General features: G+C 38.8%; 1 protein-coding gene across 1 annotated transcript in view; it reads right to left on the bottom strand.

Moving 5' to 3' along the window:
* The window catches only part of astn2 (astrotactin 2), a 303910-nt gene extending 280730 nt beyond the window's left edge, over nucleotides 1–23180 (bottom strand). The window contains exon 1 of the mRNA XM_085279739.1: nucleotides 22737–23180. Within this exon, the coding sequence (XP_085135865.1) occupies nucleotides 22737–23136 (400 nt within the window). The 5' untranslated portion in view covers nucleotides 23137–23180. The remainder of the gene's footprint in view (nucleotides 1–22736) is intronic.
* Between the last annotated feature and the right edge of the window lie 1537 nt (nucleotides 23181–24717).

Consider the following 24717-nt stretch of genomic DNA (forward strand, 5'->3'; position numbering starts at 1 on the left):
TTCAGAAAGAGTTGGGCCAACACAGCCTGAACAGTAGTGTCATGTCAGAAAATGGTAGTGGATATATCTATACTGACTATACTGTATTAATTTGTGAACTGTGAAAAGGTCAGCCACATCTTTCAAACATTAAAATTATTTGAAACTAAATCGAGGAAACAATAACACATACAAAAAACTGGTGTATCTATCACCGTTATAGCACTATACTAAAGGGTTTAAGACAACTGAAAAAGTTGGCTGGTTATAGTCCGGGTGTTGATAATTTGTGGTTGCAGTACGCATCTAGCTAGTGCTACAAAGAATGAGCATGCAAAAAGTTAGTAATTTTTTCAATTTTAAAATGTAACAGCTCAGCTAATATCACCAAACACAAAAACTGTTTCTTTGGAGTTAGTCACACACACCTGTCTTCTAACTAAAGGTATAACAACTATATTTCTCAGGAAGAGGAAAGAATGAGAGCGTCAGCTTTTATCATTATCATATTTTTAACACAAGTCTTTGTACTACTTAAATGCCAAATATGTGTACTTTTACCACGTCAGCTCATGACGTGTATTATGTAAATGTATGGTGTCTAATTGATACCTCAGCATAACAAAAAATGACTTAACAAGAGTATAAAGCAAGCACTCTTCTTCCTTGTTCTGCTTTTCTCTGGGAGACATCACTGCAGTAGAAAAAAAATCAATACCCTAAAAATATGTTTGTTTTGATCCCTGTATATTAGATGTTGACTTTCTTAAGCCATGTAACCTTTAACTGTCACTGGATCAATAGGTTGGAAACTAAGAAGGCTGTTCAAATCCACTGACAAATAACATTAAGTAGACAAAGGAGATTTTTTTTCTTTCTCTGAAAACAACATAAAACATAGCACTTATGATGCAATTTGCATGGAGAAGGGAAGAAAAAAGCAAAAACACTGGCTCTAACTTAATTAGGTTAAGGAGAAGAGTGCCCGCCTGTAAGCAGCTATCATCCATTAGGAGACTGTAATAATGACATATAAATGCAATTAATATGACCGATGAGAAGCAACATCCTGACAATCATTTGCCTACTTCATCATAATAGTCGGCCTGGCAAATCCCATTAGATCAGTGGATGGGATAGTGAAAGACCTAAGGAATAAATCCATCATTGTGTTGTCAGAGAGTTTATTAATGTTGAGTTATCTGGCTCTGACAACATTCAACTACTCAAAACTCTGGAAACAATTACCCTCCGGCCCCACCCGCCAGCTGCACCAAGACACACAAATACCACCCCCCAATTGGAAGATTGGAATAAATAACTTTAACTCAACAATAGCTGATAGATTTTATATTAAAGCTGGTATGACCAAATTGTTGGTCCAACCCAATAACTTATCATTAGCTTTAAAAAAAAAGTGTTTAGAAATACTAATGGTAAAGAAATAAAAAATAAGGGAACATTTTGAAAACACATCGTATCTCAATGAGAAAAACAAAAAATCATGTCTGATATATATACTGATCTGGGTAATATGTTCAGAATGAACACTTAGACCCCCGGAGAGCAGTCATTTTGGTTTTCTACCTTAGACCCCCGCGGAGTCATCATTTTGCGTTTCTACCTTTAAAAGCCGGAGAGCAGTCAGTCAAATGCTGGAGTCATTCATATGTATATTAGGTCGTTACCTAGGAATTCTGGAGGGAGGGGAGTGGGGGTGAGTGATTGAGGGGGTTTGGGAGTGGAGTGTTTCAGTTTGCCATCTTAGGGAGAAATCAACACATGTCCTTTGTATGTCCTTTGTTGCTGACATTTATTGATGAAAACAGTACAAAAAACCAACCATTTGTACACATATTTACAAATAATGATAAAAAGTGAGTGAGTACATTTCAACATTTTCAGCAATCACTCACAATCCTGGCACTGCCACGGTATCTGTCGTCTGCATTTACCACATGTGTACCTGTAGCAGTGAACACATCGCACAGTGGCCTGATTTTTCTTGCATTTGTGTTTGACCTGACACGTGGCTCTTTTTCCAGGGCTCGGTGTGGAGGGTTCTGCCCGAAGCAACTGATCTTTTCTTGCCTTCTTCGCAGCTACATGAGAGTGAGCCAACTCTGTTGCAAGCGCCACCAGGAAGTCCACCCGTCTTTCCTTCGTCCCGGTGCATGCTTGATACAGCACATGTGCATTCAGTGCTGCCATGTCAATCATGTTATAAAACACGGCGACTGGCCAGCACCGTGTTCCTTTGCGGACAGTGTACTCCCGAACCATCTGGTCCATCACATCCACGCCACACTTTGTTTTGTTGTAAAGGGTGACAGTGTTTGGCTTCCTTTTGGTGGTGTTATCAGTCTGAACCACGCTGTGCATGCTGCTAAGAATATAGACTGTCTTCTTCCGTTTGGCCGCATACGCCGTCAGCGTGGCAGCAGAGGTTGAAAACACCTAAGAAATAAGAAATTGTTATTTTCATAGCCCTTTTACACACAATGAAACACATAAACATAGAACCACAAAAGACCTGCAACATACCTGAGTGGTGAATACATTGCGATCTGTCTGTCTAGTGGATTGAGGAATTTCCCTGCGAATCCTGTTGACTGTGCCGAGGATGGTGGTTTTCCGTCTAAGAAGTTTTTGTGCCAGTGAAAGCGATGTGAAAAAATTGTCCGTGGTAACATTTCTGCCCTTGTCTAGGAATGGTTCCATCAGCCTCATTACTACATTTTCAGAAAGTCTCTCCCCAGTGGGACGACTGGGGTCCTTGCCAAGATATGGGAAGACATTGCAAATGTACTTGGATTTTAGGTCGCAAGCCACCCAAAACTTGATCCCAAACTTGTCCGGTTTACTTGCAATATACTGCAGGAAACAGCACCGAGTCTTTGATGGGAAAAGCTGTTCATCAACGGTGATATGTAGACCAGGGTTGTAGCACGTGATGCAGTTGGTGACAAATGATCCCCACACACTGGAAATTGCAGCGAACTTATCAGTCTTTGCTCGATCACTGCGGGTGGACTTGTCATCAAAGCGTAGGTGTTGCATGATGTTTTGGAAGCGGTTTCGTGCCATAGTTCCAATTATCTGTGGGTTTCCCAGGTTTGCTGACCAGCAGTCATTTAGAGATGGAACCCTGTTAACCCCCCGCAAGATGACAATTGCAATAAATGCCATTAGTTCAGGGAGGTCCATGAACCAATGAACATGCTCCATGCACCACTCAGCAGGCCATTTGTAAATATGTGTACAAATGGTTGGTTTTTTGTACTGTTTTTATCAATAAATCTCAGCAACAAAGGACATACACCCATGTGTGTTGATTTCTCCCTAAGATGGCAAACTGAAACACTCCAAGTTGGTGACTTTTGGAGATTTATTTCCCTGGATGATTGAGAATGCATCAAGATGAAACACAAAAGGAAGTTCACAGCTTTTAGCAGCTCCCCCACCCCCTCAATCACTCACCCCCACTCCCCTCCCTCCAGAATTCCTAGGTAACGACCTAATATACATATGAATGACTAGCCAATTTAGCTTCCACTTCCACCATTTGACTGCTCTCGGGTTTTATAGGTAGAAAGGTAGAAGCCTGGGGATGCTAGTGATGAAAGGATGCTACATCATTTAATGAAAATGAAACTTATCAGCCTACTGAGGGATGAATTCAAAGACACCAAGAAAATCAAATTGAAACAGTCATGTGGTAAGCTAGTCCATTGTACCAAAATGTCATTGCAGCAAGTCAAAATGGTGCTCAGTAGTTTGTACCACATGCTTGTGTGCATGCCTGAGAATGGTGGGCATGTTCCTAATGAGAAGATGAGTAATGTCATCAGGGATCTCCTCCCACATCTGGACCACCAGGGCTTCACTGAGCTTCTGGACAGTATGAGATGCAACCTGGTGTATAGCATACAGTGGCTTGCAAAAGTATTCGGCCCCCTTGAACTTTCCCACATTTTGTCACATTACAGTCACAAACATGAATCAATTTTACTGGAATTCCACGTGAAAGACCAATACAAAGTGGTGTACACGTGAGAAGTGGAACGAAAATCATACATGATTCCAAACATTTTTTACAAATGAATAACTGCAAAGTGGGGTGTGTCTGAGTGCAGTCAGTTGCCCATAGACATTGCCTAATGAGTGCTAATGACTAAATAGAGTGCACCAGTGTGTAATCTAATGTCAGTACAAATACAGCTGCTCTGTGACGGCCTCAGAGGTTGTCTAAGAGAATATTGGGAGCAACAACACCATGAAGTCCAAAAAACACACCAGACGGGTCAGGGATAAAGTTATTGACAAATTTAAAGCAGGCTTAGGCTACAAAAAGATTTCCCAAGCCTTGGACATCCCACGGAGCACTGTTCAAGCGATCATTCAGAAATGGAAGGAGTATGGCACAACTGTAAACCTACCAAGACAAGGCCGTCCACCTAAACTCACAGGCCGAACAAGGAGAGAGCTGATCAGAAATGCAGCCAAGAGGCCCATGGTGACTCTGGACGAGCTGCAGAGATCTACAGCTCAGGTGGGGGAATCTGTCCATAAGACAACTATTAGTTGTGCACTGCACAAAGTTGGCCTTTATGGAAGAGTGGCAAGAAGAAAGCCATTGTTAACAGAAAACCATAAGAAGTCCCGTTTGCAGTTTGCCACAAGCCACGTGGGGGACACAGCAAACATGTGGAAGAAGGTGATCTGGTCAGATGAGACCAAAATGGAACTTTTCGGCCAAAATGCAAAACGCTATGTGTGCCAGAAAACTAACACTGCACATCACTCTGAACACACCATCCCCCCTGTCAAATATGGTGGTGGCAGCATCATGCTTCTCTTCAGTAGGGACAGGGAAGCTGGTCAGAGTTGATGGGAAGATGGATGGAGCCAAATACAGGGCAATCTTGGAAGAAAACCTCTTGGAGTCTGCAAAAGACTTGAGACTGGGGCGGAGGTCCACCTTCCAGCAGGACAACGAACCCAAACATAAAGCCAGGGCAACGATGGAATGGTTTAAAACAAAACATATCCATTTGTTAGAATGGCCCAGTCAAAGTCCAGATCTAAATCCAATCGTGAATCTGTGGCAGGATCTGAAAACTGCTGTTCACAAACGCTGTCCATCTAATCTGACTGAGCTGGAGCTGTTTTGCAAAGAAGAATGGGCAAGGATTTCAGTCTCTAGATGTGCAAAGCTGGTAGAGACATAGCCTAAAAGACTGGCATCTGTAACTGCAGCAAGAGGTGGTTCTACAAAGTTTTGACTCAGGGGGCTGAATAATTATGCACACCCCACTTTGCAGTTATTTATTTGTAAAAAATGTTTGGAATCATGTATGATTTTCGTTCCACTTCTCACGTGTACACCACTTTGTATTGGTCTTTCACGTGGAATTCCAATAAAATTGATTCATGTTTGTGGCTGTAATGTGACAAAATGTGGGAAAATTCAAGGGGGCCGAATACTTTTGCAAGCCACTATGCTGTAAGTTTTATACTAAAGTGGAAAAATATGTGTACTCTTTTTTTTTTCTTCCTTAAGCCATACCCACACAGTTTACTGAGTTTCAAAGGCATTAAATAACAACACTGTCTGAAAGGTAGGGTCAAAAAAATAACTCCACAGTGGCACTCTTTCTCTTTAGCTAAGGCCTGACTCTGACATCCATACTTACAAGCCTAACTAAGTGTTGAAAGCTGGAGATTGCCATTTTGAATGGTCCCATTAATTCTGTTTGTTGAGCTGTCTCATTACAGAGTTAATAGTGCATTTGTCCTGATTGCGGTTATGTTACGGAACAATAATCACACTGTTGAACTAAAGAGTGGAAGATGCACACCACACAAAGGAATTTATGATGGCTTGTGTAAATCTGGAAAATGTCCATATATTTAATTATTAAATAATAAAATACATAATTGCTACATAGGTTATATTGAGGTGGTATTGACATACCCAAGCAAAACTAATAGTTCAATATATTATTGCTAAAAACCTTTGTCAACCCTGAGAGGATAAATAATTTGCAACATACACACAAAAATAGACAAAATACAACGTACTAAAAACATCTTCACCAGTCTAATTATTACATAGCCAATTAGTAGCCAAAGAGGAAAAAATATCTATATAGAGCCAGTGTTTCACTATACTGACAAAACTTTTGCAAATTTTTATTAATTTCTGCACATTCTTTTATTATTTAGATTATTTCTGCATGAGACAGTAGTGCAGGAACCCACAATAACAGACTTTCTTTTCTCCCTACACTATAAAATGCTCTGCCATTGCGGTTCAACTGGGAGAATATTCACAGTTTCAAACTTCCCAGATCAATAACTCATAAAGTAAAATGTTATTCAAACAGAAGGTATGATCAACAGATTAGGGGAACAAACCATTAAATTACTAAAATAAATTTAGCTGATTCAACATAATCTCCTCAAAGAACCTGCACACAGGGACAAGTGGAGGTAGACACTGTCAGTATGATTTTCAGTGGAAACAACTTGAAATGCTGTACATGTCAGTGTGAAATCATATGCTGGCATAGAGCCCACTGAAAAAGCAGATTTGTTTTTGGTTACAAAATCATTGCTCACTATCTGAACAACTCAACAGATTTGCCTCATCCACTTCATCCACACATTCATTTCTTCAAGACTTCCAGAAGGGGATGAAAGATCACTGTTTTGAAACTCTGTAGGAGAGCCAGCAGTTTTGCAGAGGTACAAGTGCAAGGGGCCAGGATGGCACTTCCACTAAGACATCTAAAATTTAAAGCTGTACTGAAAATGGTCCAGAGGTGCAGGAGGATGTGATCAAGCAAAAAATGTTTGTCCCAGCAATCCTAGCAGATACTTAGAATTAACTGACATCAAAAGCAACAGTACACATGAGCAAATACCCCATGTAAGAGAGAGCTAACAATCTTTCATACAAAAAACTAAAGCATTCAGACATTGACGAACTTGTGCACTAGAAATATGTGTGTGTGTGTGTGTGTGTGTGTGTGTGTGTGTGTGTGTGTGTGTGTGTGTGTGTGTGTGTGTGTGTGTGTGTACATGTTTAGATGTCTTTGTGAGGACAGAAAATTGGCATGCTACTATACACCACAGAAAGTTTTAAGGCATTTTTTGAGGCTCAAAATGTGGTTTTAGTGTCAGAATTACAATTAGGTTATGGTTAGGTTTAGGCTGAAGGTTAGGATTAGGCATTCATTTCTGATGGTTATCGTTAGGGTAAGCGGCTAGGGAAAGCATCAAGTCCTCACTAAGATATGAAAACAAGTGTGTGTGTGTGTGTGTGTGTGTGTGTGCAGTCTGTTTCACTTTCTGTGGTGTTGCTAACTATACTCCATTCCAGGATTTTTCCTGTTTTACATTATTCCTACAATACTGCTGTGTTTGAGCTGATGAAAATCCACCCAGGCCCGTCCAGCTAACAAAATATTTTAGAGGAGACATAACTGCAGATTCAGTTTTTAATATAGACGTTTGGTGTAAGTGGAACAGGTAATGTGATTGAGGAAATTAACCTGCACTGACAGCATCAAACTCACATGAACACATAAAGGTTCAAAGTGCATTCACAGTTATAAAAAAACATCTGTATTATGAAAAAAACAAACAAAACAAAATTAATAATTGTAGGAAAATTTACAATCCTAGTTAGTGTGTAGTGAAGTGGTAACCCCAAGTGGTTCATGCATAATAAACTCTGACCAGCTAGGCCTTTTATGTGCAATCTGGAACACCAAAGCACAGGAACGTCAAAGTCTACACCAAAACACAATGGAAATACTAAATAACTTTTGTCATGCAGTGTAGTGTCATTAAAACTGCTTGTCAAATTAATTATATCTTCTTGTCTACGGCACCCTGGTAGCTTCTATTGGGAACTATTGTTTGCTTTTTATATTCCAATTTTAAAAGGGCACTGCAGATGAGATTAGTAGGTTCCAACTCTATTACAGCTGGGAATGAAAATTATTATCTTTAATAATGTCTATATTTATGACTGTTACTTTCTGTTGAAAGTCCAAAAAGTGCTTTATAACCAGTATCTGCATATCTGCTTATCTATGTGATCACAGTAAGCTGGAGAACCACTTTTTTTTTTTAAAAAAAGAAAAAAAGAAAAAGAAAAACAAGAATGCAGAGCTGCAACATAAAAAAATACATTTCTAAAAATGTCAAGTGGCTCTGGAGGAAGAACTCTGCATAGAATGTGAATCCTCCTCCCTATTGGAATTCGGCCATCATAATTCCTCTAATTGGCTACAGATCTCACCATTTTTCTCCCTTCCACAATGTGTGATTAATTTATTTAAGGAGGGGAAATTAACATTACAACCAGACATATAACATATTTTTTTCCTCAGGCTCCCTCTGAATGTGTTATACTGTTAAACAGATGGAAGGAGAATCTTTCTACATGCATATAAACTATCAACACTTTTTTAAAAATTCAAATGCAATTTGTGTAGTCATCTGCTTTGAAATTAGATAAACTCAGTTTTAGCAAATAAATAAACACCTACTCGGAAAAAAATGATGAGGAACGTTCCCTTAAATGCATATAAGGATTTAATGTATAAACAACCACAAAACACGACAAATTAATGGCTGCAGATCAGCGTGTGTGTATTGTTCACCTTGATGATGCACTTAACCACTCTGAAGACACATGACCTACCATTGACCTCAGGAGAGCATGTTCTGCTGTGTTACACATCTAAGGGTAATTGCTGTTAGATTAGAGCTAATCCAAAGCAGACAAAATACCAGAAAAAAAATGCATGCCGTGTGCTGTGCCTCTAAATGGAGGCGAGTGCGATACAGCCATGACATACCAATGAGCTATCACTGGATAAGCATACAATGTGTTAGACCAAATGCCTGTATTCCCACAAGTCTTATCAGAAGTGCATTGATATGCTGCAAACTCCTCTGTTCTGTACTGATTTTCATAAGTGGATATCTGCATATGAATATGCATAATCTGTAGGCAAAGAACAGCACTGGCTTGAATCTTTCTGGAATCTGTTTGCTCAAATTAAATTTGAGGAGGCTTTGGCTTCACGCAGGTATAAAGTCGGGACCTCAAGGAATGGACAAAATGCAATCTCAAACCCATCTGCTATCATCTGATGACAATTTACCTTTGTGTTGTTTGTGGTTTCTTTTCTTTTATCTTGTTTTTAATTGATCTGTACTCATAGATGGACTGTAAACAGTGACCGCCACATGCAAGTCTTTGCCCAGATATCGTTTAATTCAGAGTGCTGAAACAATTAGGAGCTCTGCCGGAGTCTCACAGTGGTGTAGAAAACCCCAGTGTTTCTCCTGGGATCACCTTAGATAATGTGAAAATATTGAGGAAAACTAAAATTACTGAGATAACGTTCATATTGTATATGTTGATAATGTAGTTATTGTTGCAGGACAGATATTATTATACTTTTCTGTTAAATAAATCTTCTTTGTACAACCTATGGATATCTTTGTTTTGTTTCGGAAAAAGTCAGTGGAACAACATTATTCATCCAGACAACTATAAAAGAAGAGAGTTAGAACATGTATCTCTGTGCAGATAAAGCCAGTTCTACCAGGAACTCTGAGAGATGTGCATGATGGAGCATTAGAAAAAACTGTGGGAGGGAACTCATCAGCTGAGGGGAGATTAATGGAGCATGTGCTTTATCTGAAAGGAAATCTAAAAGATTGTACAACTTGAAGGGAATGGAAATAGGTACAAACATACCAGCATGGATAAAAGGTTTAAAATCTTTTGTAGGAACCATGAGGTAGCGAGCAGTGCAGAACTGGCACATTTCCAAGGTGCAGCACCAATTCTGGAGGGAATCAAATTTTATGGGTCTTAAACGTCATTGTAACCAGCTTATATGAACAATGACTCCCGTCTTCCTCTTTGAAACACACACTGCCTGTCATGCTTGCAAAACAAAAACCCTATTCAGATAATTCTATTAACTAGGTTAGTCAAGACTATATAAGCGCATCTCCAATATGATATGATAATGAACTCTTATATACTATACAATCGATACTAAAAACATACACTGTGCAGTTTTAAGATAAAGGGAAAAAATAGACATAATCTATTTTCAGAAATAGATTTCAAAAAATGCTGAATCTTTTGAAAACTGAAATGTGGACTGTATAATTTGTCTGTTAGGATGAGAAAAAATAAAACAGAGTATAACAAAACAAGGTTTGGTGAACAACATAGACTGTGCATGAAGGCAGGAGGAACAAGTAGGAGAAAGAACAATCAGAGCTCAAAAAGAGTGAAAGTGGGCTTTCTCCCACTAACCTGTCAACCAGTAGGAGGATATTTAGATGCTTTTCAGTCTGTTTGAAGCCAGAGATGGTGGTGTCCCAGTGAGCTCGGTTCTGGGGAAAACAAGTTTTCTGGATGGTTTGATGCAGACTCTCACATTATCTTAAACTGTTACTACATTATTTTGGAGACTGCAACAGCTATCAAATAAAGATTACACATAAAGAACTTTGAAAGTAGAAAATGTTCACCACCGAACCCTAATAAAACAGTACGGGTAAACAATCACCAAACCCTAATCACTTCATGCACTGTTTTTGGCAGTTTTCTGCTTTCTATTTCACACTTGTCATTTTAATCAAGACATACTTAAGTGGGCTTTGTTGCCACACTGGCATGTAAACAATGCTAAAGAGAGAGGATACTTCAGTCGCAAGCACTGGTGATCAAATGCTTTTTTTCTGCTTTGCACACCAGCAACAAAATTTCACAGTAGCTTTACAGAAGATTGTAGGTATAAGCAGGTATTCCATAAGTCAGAAGCTCCTTCACTAGTATGTTACACAGCGACCTCATACTGGCTTATTATCAGGCAGGCAACACTTCCATTCCAAACTTTTTGAAGATAAGTTAAAACTTGAACATAATTAGAAAAACACAAATGGCAAAAGAAATTCCACCAGCTCTTGAGCTCTAACATGAGGATAAACTGTGCATTTCCAGGCTATTGCTTCCAAACGCATAATTGAAATATGAATACATTCCCCCTTAAGGGAAAGACAATGCTCATTATTGCTCTCTACTCTTAGGTTGTTTCTCTGGTGTCATTTGGTGCGCAGATGTTTTATCCATTTTTAGCATGTTTTTACAATGTGTTCAGCAGAACTTATTTTATAATGCAACAAAAATCTCTATATTCTTAAAAAATAGACAAGAACAAGATGTTCTTCGAATTAAAGTGTTTAGGTTTTATCTTTACAAGGATGCTCTTTAAGGACTGTTAAATCTAAACATTTGACTTGATTAAAATGCCGATGTGGTGAATGGAAGCATATAACCCAACACCTGTCAGCAGGGCTGGACTGGGGCAAAAAATCAGCCTGGCCATTTTGACTAGAGACCGGCCCGCCAGGTATACGAAAAGGCATAAAGCCTTTGAATGAAAACAAACGCTGTTGTGACAGTGATGTACACTGTCTTGTTGGTATATATGTATCAATCTAATAAACTTAAACCTACGTCACCTCCCTATTCTGGCATTCTAAACAGTATTTAGTGGAAATATTAAACAACCTAATTAATAGGGTTGCCAACTCCCAGCGAGAAAAAAAAAAAAAGAAAAAATCACCCCCCACCCTCCGCCTTATGATGCTTAATCGATGTAATAGACTTTAATTTAATGCACGTGTAAAACAAATGCACAGAAACCAATTATTTTTCTACAATAATTAAATAGATTCAGCATCTTTCATCAACAGAATTGCATACTGCACAGATAGTACCTTCCCAAAGGAAAAAGTACTTCAGCTTACTAGGGTTATATTAAACTTAATATTTACTACATACAGTAATAGATTTCTATACATTGTACATCAGATGAAAACTTGATTCAGATAATTATTTATTAAAAACTAGACATTTGAAATGAGAATAAGAAAGTATTTCCTTGTGCCCCCCTTTCCCTGTTAATGCCCTACCTGGCCCCCTGGCAAAACTTTGCTAGACCCGCCCCTGCACAGTTACCAGCTGTCAGCTACATAGAAAAGGATCCTGGGGTTATTTGTCTCTCAGAAACAGTTCATAACTTCCCTTCAACTCATTCGTGTCACCCAAAAGGTAAACCTGTTTCTCCATCACCTGTTCAGCTCTGATGATTCAGTAAGGACATCTCCTGGTTTCATCTTCACGTTTCTCTCTCACCACATATCCAAACCGATCATGACCAGCAGCTTTTATGGCTGTGGCTCCAGCAAACATCAGCTGAATACTAGAAAGTAATATCAAATCAATTCTAACAATAGCTTATCAAGCTTAAACGTGCTGCTGTTGTTTAGCGCAACCTCCACTGGTTTCCTCTTTCTGGCGCAAAGTGGGTGATAAACAAACGAGAGAGACGGGAGAATGAGAGAACAAGAGGCAACAAGTAAAGACACAGAATACCTCCAGGTTTTTGTCTTTTTTCATTGTAGCTGAAGTATGGGACAAATCATGTTTCTTTTTTACCTCAATACGGAACTTTAAAGTTCGCCCTCATCGGCTGTAATTTGTCCAGCCCAGAGTCGATCATGACCAGTTGGCCAATCCACCACCTTTCATTGTTTACAAAAAAACCCCAAACAAACAAACAAAAAAACATCGGCCCATAAAAACATAAAATCACCATCGAGCATACTGGGCAAATGCCCGGTATGCCCGATGGCCAGTCCAGCTATGCCTGTCACGATCACTTGAGCTGGCAGCAACATTCAGGCACTTATTGCTTTTCTGCCTGTTTGTCTATTTCTGAATGTGTTTGTGTCAATGAGAAAGCTCGGGAAAAAAATTATAATTCCCCCATCTCTGCTGCACTTCTTTTGTTTAGAGTTTAAGCACCAAATACCAATTTACTTTCATTAAATAACGCAATTCTGAGTCAGAGAAAATATTTTGTATTGATATTTTTTTATGTGGGGATCAATTCACAAAATTAAATGTCATGGTGGTACACATTAGTATCGATCTGCCCAACTTTAATACTGAAATAATAATACTGAGAGAGAAAAAAAAACAAACTATCACATGCTGATAGCAGTAAAAATTATCCGCTCAGATCGATGGACTCAACATGAAGTTAAAGAAAACTAATAATCACATAATGGAAAGCCAGAAATTGAGTTTCAATTTGACCACATTTGGTAATAGCTGCAAAATTCAAATAACTTAAAGAAACGCAGCCAGGAAACTTGAAATATTCAACATGTCTATATATCAAGCTTGTTTTTAAAGCTACTGTGTGTACGTTGATGGATTTATCCCATGGTCCCTGTGCCCCAAATGTCTGGCTTGCATTAAAAAAATATTTTACTAAGAGAGCAAATGCATTACAGTTTTTGTCACAGGGGGGCTTCTATTATGTGGTAGGGATACACCAGAGGAGCCCAAGGAGCAAAAAGAGCAACTAAATGGAATTGCTTTTATAAATCAGTGTCACATTAAGCATTCAGTACACAGACTAAAAAGCCTCTCTACAGTATACAAGTAGCAAGTTTATGAATCTTTTGGGAATCAGCTTGCGGCATGCTCTCTTGTTAGCTACACCATCCAGCCTATCCTTTGATTCTAGTACAGCTTTACATATCAAGATAAGCAGTTGTGGAATTAAAAGGGGAGGTACAGCCACATGAAACAACTCAGGGGCTGAACTCAAACTTACAATGGAAGCTATAAAATCATGTAGAAAGGCTGACTGAAGCATTATGTTAGTGGAAATTAATCAAATAGACAGCAGGTAGCAATCAAACTCTTACTGCTGAAGAGGTTCGGGTTGCTTTTGATTTTTTCATTGTAAATTCTAGATAAATGCAGGGTGCTGGATACAATTTAGATAAAAAGATCCATAACAGGTGAGTCAGTGGGATTACCGCTGAAGCTTTGAAACCTTTTTTTGGTGATCTGAGTAAAATGGTAATTGTAGAAATGGTTATCAGGTCAGTCAGAGTAGTATACATATTTGGCATTAGGGCTGGGCCATATTATACCGTTCACGGTAATACCGGTATAATGTTAGGCAACGATAGGAAAATGAAATATCGCGATAGAATGGGAGTAAAACGCGCATGCGCAGTGCCTTTGTTTTCATACGCACATGGCCGATTGTTGAGTGAAACAGATGAACCAGAATTGGTTTGTAAAAATGGTGCAACTTCAGTGATGTGGAACTGGTTTGGTGTTTGTCCGTCAGATACACAACAAAGCACATTTTTTTGCAGAACATGCAAGCGGCCGTTGTTATTGTCATATTTGTCGGACTAAGATGCTCTTAAATCTGGGAGTAATCTGGGTGCTAAACTCCGTAATTCTTCAGGTCAAACAACACTGCAGCATCACTTAGAGTTAAAAACTGTCTAAATTCTTTCATCTTTAATAAAACGATCAGCATTGCTGCTTTACCAGGTGTAACTATAAAGTTTAACTTCCAGGCATCCATGAAAACAAAAGTTATTACATTTAACGGAGTTAGAAGTTAGCAGGAAGCTAGCGGAAGTTAGCTCGCTAGTTTCGCTAGTTACCTAAGCATGATATAGCATGTTCTGACGGAGAGATTTCTGAAAAAAATCAAACGTACAGCTCTGCTATCACTTCCAACATAAATGAAGACAGGAAACTAAACAGCAGTGACGTTTGTAGGGTTACTGAAGTTGGGCTAGCTGGTATATAATGATGTGCTACGTGATCGCTAGCGACACAGCTATGTTAGCATAACATAAACAGTGAAGCTGGAGGACGAACACTAACACTTTTCCACTTATAAAAGTTAACGTGAAGGTTCTTCATGGTTAGAGACAAATGCAATCGCATGGCAGGATACTGTAAACGGACAAAACTTCAGTCAGGAGAACAACTGAGATAATCCATAACAACTGAGATAATCCATCCACAATACGAGGTTAGTCATTAATATACTGCAACAACATGGGAATAGAGCAGCTGCCAGAGAATTCAACATTAATGAATCAATGGTACAGAAGTGGAGGAAGCAAGAAGAATGAGTTTAATAAAGTTTGATTTATCTGACTGCTTTGTTTCGCTTAATGTGCCTTATAATCCCGTGCACCTTATGGTCCGAAAAATGCGTACTGCACACTGCAGTTTAATGTTGCAAAGCACCTCTTTTTAACTTCAGTGGATATTATACATGGTTATGCTCAGGATATGTCAACCCATTTCTACTGGAAATGCCTTTTGGTTAAACTTTCAGCAAGGAATTTGCATTTGCACTGTTACATTTTTATAAAGCTTTAATGTACATAAAAACCAGCTTCTTGTTTAAGTGAAAATAAATGGAAGGTTGTCTTTTTGCGCTAGTAATGTTGTGGAGTTGTATTTTGTCTCGCATCAATTATATCGTCGGTTATATCGTTATCGCAAATTTTCAAATATATATCGCGATAAATATTTTTGGCCATATCGCCCTGCTCTATTTGGCATTTAAGTAAATTACAACTAGTAAATTCACCTATAACAGTCCACTTAACTCCAGCAACTCTTTATATAAAAGAGCTCTTTCGGTCTATTAAAACAAAGAGTTTTCATACCATGTGTCTGTGTACTGATAAACGTTAAATGCTTTGTTATGAACTACGCATTTATATGTCCCATAACAGTTACTCAACCAGAAAGTACTAACTGACTTTAAACATCCATATGGTCAACTGACAAGCATTTTCTGAAGTCTGAAAATAGGAGAAGCACATTAACAATTGTGTCTGTTGTTGCTGTGCACATATCAAAGAAAGAGAAAGCGGGAGTAAATAAAGATTGCATTCATTAGGGGTATTTACATACAAGTTCTTTGTTCATTTCATCAAAGATAACTACAGCGCGCCTTTCAGCAATGGTAATGATCAAATAATTATCTGGAGATCAAAGCTGTCCACCAGTGCTGCAAGGCAAGACTGGAGACTGGTGGTAAAACAATGCAATACAAAATACAGTTACTGTGGAGGACAATAACAATCAAGGGTCACTGACCACAGTTCATTCATCCTTCCTGTGACATCCCTAAGGTCTCTCACCATTAAAGTAAATGAGCATGGTTCTCCACTTACTGAGTCTGTCATTTAGGAAGAGAGAGAGAGAGTGAGAGAGACCGAGAATAAGCAAGATGGATAGATACGTACATACATACATATATACAACATTCAAAGCTATGACTATGTTTAACGCTCGGTATAAAATGGCAGCGGTGCAATAATTGTAATTGCTTTGTGACATTCAAGAGCAAAAAAGTAGCTGACCAAAGAGAGAGAGAGAGGCAAGGCCTTCTGTGTTTTTTTCTGTTTTTAAAACATGAAAAATACAATTTGCAAATAATAACAGAGTGCCTGTCAAGTGATACTATACATTTACCAGCCCAAGATAGCTTCTGATTAATAGCAGAAAAATTGTTGAGAAGCAAGCCGGTCTGAATGGTTTGATGATCAGTGCCAAGTTTAAGCCCTCTTTTATGCAATTCTGCAATCCTGTCATTTTGCTGTATATGGAAAAAAGACAGGAGGGAAAATACTGTGGTGGGGCGTCACACATTAGATTGCATGAGTTGAGCATTCATCTTAAAAAGACAGCCTCCTATAGAGGTCTATTATCACAGGCAACATGATGACACGTATAATTTGCTGGCCTTCACAATATCCACCATGGGTTGTGTTTGTATGACTGGATTACACTCGTGGCATATCAATTGGCATCTTTTCAATTTTCCACAATGCACTAGATCTAAACCGAAGCAAACGTAAGTGCAATGCAACATTAAAAAGAGTCCTTACAAAAACTCACACATCTATCTCAACTCTACACCATATAATAACTCCCATCTCTACTGTTGACCCTTCCCCCTTTTCATTGTTTCTGCTGCAGTGCTAAGCTGGAGTCCTGACATAATATTGAGTTGTGGTGCAGCATGTACATGTTCTATGCCACGGGGAAAACACTTTTTCCCCCCACTCGACCACTGAATCTTTGTCTCTCCCATGTGTAAGCGATTGGGGTTAGCTATGACTCTGTTTATAGAGATAGGGAAAGGCTAGTTGACAAAAAAATAAAAAATAATATTGGGGTGGGAAAAAAGGGTTAAGATCTTGAACAATAGTTCTCCAGGTTTTCTGAAATGCTTTTAAAGGGTTTTTTACTTTTTTCCATTGGCTGCTTTTTCTTTCATTTTCACAGATAACACAGTCTGAGATGCATGAAATGGTACTTTTGCACCGGAGAGGTAAACCGGGAAAACTATCCATAGCCGATGAACAGCCATGCTCTTAATCCAGCAATGACCTGAAACTAGACCTCAGAGGCAACCTTTAGTTGACAAATCTACTGTTTGCAGAAATGTTCTCAGTGGAAGAGTGGCTGTCATGAATCCATTCTTGAGGAAGGGAAATGGCTGAAAGGAAAGGCTGAGGTATGATAAATTACACAAGAACTGAATCAGTGGCAACAGGTCCAAATGTAAAGGTTTTCATTCAAATTGTCCTCCATGTACGGAGGAAGTCAGGGGAGAAGTAAAACAGTGAGCCCCTACAGCCATCTGTAAAACACCGTGGATCAAAAAAAAAGCAGCATCAGATTTGCAATACCATACATTTGCAGTGCATTATATTGCCATACAATCCGGAAAGCACCAGATTGGCTATGGCTTCATTTTTCAGCATGGCAATGATTCCAAACACACAGCCAATGCAGTAAAAGCATACCTGGACAGACAATGGAACACCTTTAGTCATGGACTGGCCTCCCAGAGCCCCAGACATCAACATTATTGAAGTAGCATTGGATCATTCTGACAGAAAACTGAATAAAAGTCAGCCTAAAGATCTAAAAAAGATCTTTGAATATCTTTCAAGAGTCTTGGAGAACTATTCTTGTAAACTACTTAAAGAAATTACAAGAAAGCTTACCTAGGAGGGCTCAGTCTATGTTGAAGAATAGAATCATACTAAATATTTATTTTTATATAAACTCTGCTTTTGCTGTACATACTTTAATAATACTGTGGTAATTCAACAAACTGCTACACTTACTTCCTATATTCCTGTCAAAAAATGAGTTTGGCACAGTACTGTAGTTCAAGATGATGGACAGATGATAAAGAACAGGAAGACATTTAAACGTTTTCAATCTTGCATTAGGTGCCCGAAGCTTTTCAAAAAGGTTAACTCTTCAGGTGTTTACAGAGTCAGCCGTGTTGCAAGCGGTATTGATTTCCTCTCTATCCCAAAACATCAAGTAAAATAAAAAAGGAAGATCATCTCGTGTGACAAAGCGTAGCAGCTTGGAATTATCTCCCTTGAACGTGCAAGCACAATGCCACACAATTTCATGAATTAGTGAGATAGCTCAGTACATGGCATTCAAAAACTAAATTAAAAACTGAGATTAAGATCCCATATTTTAAGTAAAATGGTGGTGCACTGGTAAATCACAAAGTCAAAGCATTTGGAAATGAAAGCATGTGTTTCCTAATATATATGAAAATGACTAAGGAAAAAAAAGGAAAGTGAAGGAGAAGCAGGCTTGCACTTCTTCCACACTGCCCTTTCTGCTCATCTGTTCTCGGAGACACTTGTGGTAATAAATCAAAGCTGTGCAGACAGGCCATGGTGGAGAAGAATCTTGCTGTCCTTTTCCTTCCTTACCTATAACCTCTGACTTTGGTTTGACAAAACTATCAGAAATCTGACATTATCCACGAAACAGACAAGACTATGCTCGTTGTGGATCGGGTGATATTTTGCTAACAGGTTATACTCCAGCACGACAGAAATCCAGCTGTTATGAGAAAGTGGAAAGCACAATGGTAGACTAGTTTACTAGTAGTATCCTAACCAGTTAGGCTAACATTATGTGTCTCTAGCCCCTGAATTCAAACAACAAGGCCATTTCACACCAGCAACAAGAAATTCAGCACAGATGTTTTTCATCACAGATTTGTTTGCTTTAGTCACAAATGGCTAATGTCATGGAACGGAGACATGAGCTGTGTGTGAAATTCCACCCCTATTTAAAATGCACCGCACGGCTTGTTTTCTGACAATATCCACTATACTACTATAATGTTCTAAAAAAAATTCTACGATGCACTAAAAAGCTGAAATGTAAGTTTACTGCTCACTATTGATTGAAATATTGATTGTCCATTATATGAAGAGCAGCATGTGAATGAATAGGGGGTGATTTTCATCGCATTATATTGTTACTATGGGTGGTAATAAACTGCTTCAGAGACAGTTCAGAAATGAGATAGCTCATTTAAGAGTCATTTCCCATATGGGTGTCACGTGGGTTTCAACACCACCCTACACCCGTAGGATACCAGCAGGAGATTATGAGTTTACTCCTTCCAATGTGAGAAGTGAACTTGAGCACAGATTCTTCACAGTTCTTTCCAACTAAGCTTTTTTCTTTGCAAACTAAGTCCTGATAATTATTAGCAAGCACTAAGATCTTCGTCAATTACATGTTTTGTTTTGTTTTTTTTAAACACAAGCCAATACACTTTCATCCACTCTCACAACACTTTTGACCACGCCTATTTAGGGTTCAGGAAGTGTATACCATTTTCACACAATTTCACACCGGTTTGTACCGGTTGCAATTAGTCATGTTTGCTCCGTCATCTCTGACTGCTTGTACCAAGACATATGGGCTTGTTTTTTTTTTTTCTTTTAAACTGGAGCACAGCCTCTCTTATCTCCACATCAAATCAACAACAACATAAAAGAAGGCATTTTAAAAAAAAAAATCATAGATATCACACTGTTCTTAATCATGTGAAGAAGATAAATAACAAGTGCTGGTTTCACAGAAGGATGTGTTGACTGTGGTGTTAGACTTTTACCGCTTTGACTTTTACACCGAGAGGTGTTGTTGGCGTTTCCTAAGAGTTTTAGAACAATATTGAAAGAGCGATGCTAAAAGAGAGTGTTGCTGGGTGAGTACATCAATCCAAAACACTCTGCAGTCTGTATAGTTCTGTATAATAGCTGGTGGGTATGTAAAAGGCGAATATATAAAAAAATGATAAGACATACACCTGTAAGGCAATGCGATGTAGTGTGGTAATAAATTGCTTCGTAACAATAAATGGTGTATGTGGTGAGAATTCAACTTTTCTAGCTTCCTCTAGCACAGGGGTGGTGAACTCCAGGCCTCAAGGGCCGGTGTCCCGCAGGTTTTAGATCTCACCCTGGGTCAACACACCTGAATCAAATGATTAGTTCATTACCAGGCCTCTGGAGAACTTCAGGACATGTTGAGGGTGTAATTTAGCCATTTAAATCAGCTGTGTTGGATCAAGGACACGTCTAAAACCTGCAGGACACCGGCCCTCGAGAACTGGAGTTCCCCCACCCTTCCTCTAGCATAAGAAAATCACAATTCAGTATGTGAGATGAAACAGTGAGGCATGAAATAAATGCACTTCTGATAATAAAACCTCATTTCATTTTTTCTTAACAATTTAATCCCCAAAAGTTGATTCTGTTCATCTGGATGATGATTACATTCTTTTGGGGAAGTAAATCCCCAAAGGAATGATTGTTAACGTCTTGAGGATGCATCAAGACGTTAACAATTTAGTGTATTTTATGAATTCTATAACAACATTTCACAAACTCAACAGCCAATAATGCATTTGTCAAGAAGAAAGAGCTGTTGAGTGGACCAACAAGCAATATAGGGTATAAACTGGACACAGGGAAATCACAGGTGACATCTAGTATCAGCATTTAACCCAGTTCTGACAATTAAAAGGTTTAACAAATATAAAGGTGGTTCTACATTGCTGGCATGTGTACTTTCCTACCCACCTAGCAGCTTATCATGACACATCATGAATGCCAGACTGAAAGGTTTGACTAATTAAAGACAAACACAAGGCCTGACTGAACCATCCAATTGGTCTGTAAGCAAAAGAAAATACAATATTTTTTTTTTTATCAGTATAGATTTCACAACTATGACTGTTTAATTAGCAACAGTATTGACAAGTGTATTTGTAAACTTCTCACAGCTATGACAAATACACCTTTTGAGTTAAGCACTTTTCTTAACATATTGTTTTTAATTTAACTTCTGCCTCTATGCTCAGTTGACCTTTTTTAAAAGCCTTGTTAAAATCAATGGTCTCATTTTTAAAAAAAAAAATCCTTTTTCCACACTTTTTCTTTTTAATCTAATTTTTTCAAAACACAAAGCACACAAGTAATGCTTTCAATATGTATTACACATGAGGACCTATTAAAGCTCGTTTTCTTGCTCCACAGCATGTACTCATGCACTGAAAGGGTGAAGCAGCAAATTTGCTAGCTGGCTGACTGGGAGGACAGAGAGGCCTTTCTCACCAGTCAACGGCTGTCCTTAATGAGAATAGAAAGTGATTTACTAGCTTAATGCTCCAGCCCTCAGCCTGCCTGCCCGCCTTTGCTTTACACAGCCAGTTTAGTCGACACTCTTCATACAGAGAATGAAACTGAGACCAGGGAAACAGGGGAAAAAAAGGAGGATAGCAAACTCCTGTCTGAAAACTGCAGTAATGAGATGTTCTCATGGATTCTCAGTCCCCGCATCACTGACTTCCTCCAAGCCCTGCATTTTTCTATCCGTCCTGCTTTTTGCTAAGTTCTCCATGATACTGTGCCATCTGAACAAATCGCAAACTGAATAAATTACATCATTCTGGAATTACTTCCTTTCACTTCATTTTGTTTGGCTAAAAGCTTTTAACAAACATCCCTGTTCCATACTTTCTCTACATCCTGTTACACAGTCACACTTACACCGCGAAGGGGAAATCAAGAGAACATGAATCGCTCACATGATTTGTAAGACTTAAAATGAACAATGAGTAATGCTCCTTTTATACTCATTCTGCTCCTGTTACAAAGTTGTTGTTGGGTTTTTTTGTGACTGGTATAAGACTGGTGTACTTCCCTGCTATTATGTTCCCTATGATTATCCAATCAGCAATGCTGTATTCAAGACCACTTTTAAATCACAGGCTTTCACTGAGAATCAGATGACCTGTCAGAAACCAGTTATCCACGGATGTGTGAATAAACAGAAAAAAGTGGGATGTTTTGGATCCCCTAAAATCTGCAATGACTAAATGTAGACAACGACACAAACTCTAGGCTAGTGCTTTATCCAGTTAAAGTTATACCGTCTTGCAAAACACGTGTGTTATGAGCTCAAGTGAGAATACCAATTTCATGCATATTTGCAGGGCCAAATTGCATTCCTTGATTGGGAAAGCATACTTAGGGTATGCATGAAATTTAAAATTATGTTTTACCATGAAATAGGAAAGTCAGACAGAAAGAAGGACGAAACAAGAATGAGGGATGGCAGAATAACTTGAGAGTGCCACTTAAAATCGAGTGGCACGGCTTGCGTTTACATACCGTAGTTTTTAAGTTGAGTAGGGAAAGCGAAAAGCGTGTTCTTCATACCTGGACTGGTGGGGATTTTTTTGGGGGGGGGAACACGCCACAAAATTCAAACAGAGTAGAGCAGGTGATTTAACGCCGGGGACAAAATGTGTATAAGCGCGTGATTTGTTTTTATTTGTATCTTTTGGAAATATAGCTGTGTGCACAGCCTATGCGCACAAACGTGCAGCCAAACAGACCGGTTATCGCCATGGAGGGCAAACACAGAACTACAACAGTGTTCTTACCGAGTGTGAAGTAGGGAAGAGCCGTGTTGTCAAGATCATCCATTACGGAAATTCGCCCAGGTAGGTCTGTTCTAACGAATAATAGAAGTCTGGATTCCCCCCCTCCTCCTGCTCCTCCTCCTCCAGTTCCTCCTCCACCAACACCACCTGCTTCAGCAGCACCCCCTCCTCCGACCACGTTCCCCGAGGCTCCGCCGGTGAAGCTGAATTCGTTCTCCCGGAGTACGGGCAGGGTTGAAACGGTGACGGTTTTCACCTCACATGGCGTCTCCGTGTCGCTCTCCCTGTCCCTTTCCTCGTCAGGCGATGTCGCCCCTCTGTTTGCCTGGACAGTCAAGGAGCCTGTTAATAACAGACCCACGAGAAGGACGCGAAGGTGCAGCACTAATATCCTCGCCATCCCGCTCCTTGTGTGTGGTTCTCTCGCTTTGTGGGGCTCATAAGCTGTCCGTTCACTTATAGTACAGTCGCTGCAAAGGAGTCGCGTCCGTCCAGGAGGCGGCAGTACAGGTGTAGTGAGAATGACATCTTTCGGCTCCTTACAGATCCATTTGTGCTCACACGGGGACAACAGATTGCTTACACTTGGATAAACACGTGTCTTTTAAAAGACAGACACGAGGTAGAGGTATCTTGTTATTAGTGCAGGTTCGTGTTTAAACAAACACGAGCAGTAGATGAGTCTTCTTCTGAGTTCACAATAAAGTGTTAAACAACAAATAAAAAAATAATACTTTTTTTTTCAATACAGCTTTATATGAGTTGAACGTGAGGACAGAGCTGCTATCCCGTCTAAACAAACAATTTATAGCTGAACATCTGTCCAGTTTGTTCTCCATGCAGGCAGTGTAAAGACAGCTCTACTGGTACTCGAAAACAAAGTACAGTTGACCGGAAAGATTACGGTTAAAGCCTAAAGTGCATTCACCACAGAGTGAAATATCCACACTTAAAATAAAAGTTGCATTCCAGATATAAAAAAAAGTTACACAGAAAAGGTTTAAAGAGAGGCTATAGACTTTCTTTTACTTACTGATTAAAAGTTTGTTTTTATTATATAATGTAGTACACCCCGTGTTCTTACTTGTTTAAGGTTGTTGTTTATTTTTAACTTTATGATTAAAACAACAACTCTTAGGAGTTTCTTCTTTTTCTTTTATGTCTTTTTCTGTATTTGGCTTAGAGATGGACAGAGTCTTTGAGCTCTGTCCGTGGTGCTGACTTGGTCAACCCTGTCCTGCTTGTCAGTGTGATATCACATAGTAATATTGCAAACACTATAAACCTAAATAATGCAACTGAGCAGTTGAAATCTAATTATTTAGAGTTTATTTGACATTTTGTCCTTGAGCATTAAATAATCTCAATTTGAAAAGTTAATTTCATTTAAGAGTACTTAATTTTGCGCCTGTTCAAAGTTCACCTACTCATATTGTGTTTATTTACCTTCATTTTACAATAATAGGGCTCTAAGATCATGAGTGATGTGCCTTTTTGACACACACAGTGTTAGCACATTTAGGAGTGTGAATAGTGATGCTTGCTGTAAGAAAAGGTAAATCTGAATGAGTTAGCATTCCTGGTGCTCATCAGTAGTAGATAATCGTTTATCATTATTTTTAAGTGAGACAAGAATAATGAATATTGACTGCAGTGTTTTTTGTTTAAAAAACGAAATTACTCATGTTTGCTAAAACTAATGCAATTACAATGTTAAATGGCTTTTATGTGCTTAAAAATCAAATGAACAAGAGATTAAGTCATACAACTGAATATTTCTGAATTGATTTAAGTAGTATGTATAGCATACTAGCATTCAAAGAAACAGCAAAACCTCTGAAAACATTTCACTTTCACAAACATTTTCCTTCATTTTGAGATCGGTCAGTGCTGCACAGTTTTCCTAAACAAATTACATTACATGGAATAAATGACACTTATTACATGAAATAAATGACATTTTGCAATGCACAGGTAATTA

The sequence above is a fragment of the Mchenga conophoros genome, linkage group LG7, assembly GCF_057382185.1.
Source record: "Mchenga conophoros isolate Kocher_MC1m ecotype Shallow Benthic linkage group LG7, M_conophoros_male_GT1.1, whole genome shotgun sequence".
NCBI lineage: Eukaryota > Metazoa > Chordata > Actinopteri > Cichliformes > Cichlidae > Mchenga > Mchenga conophoros.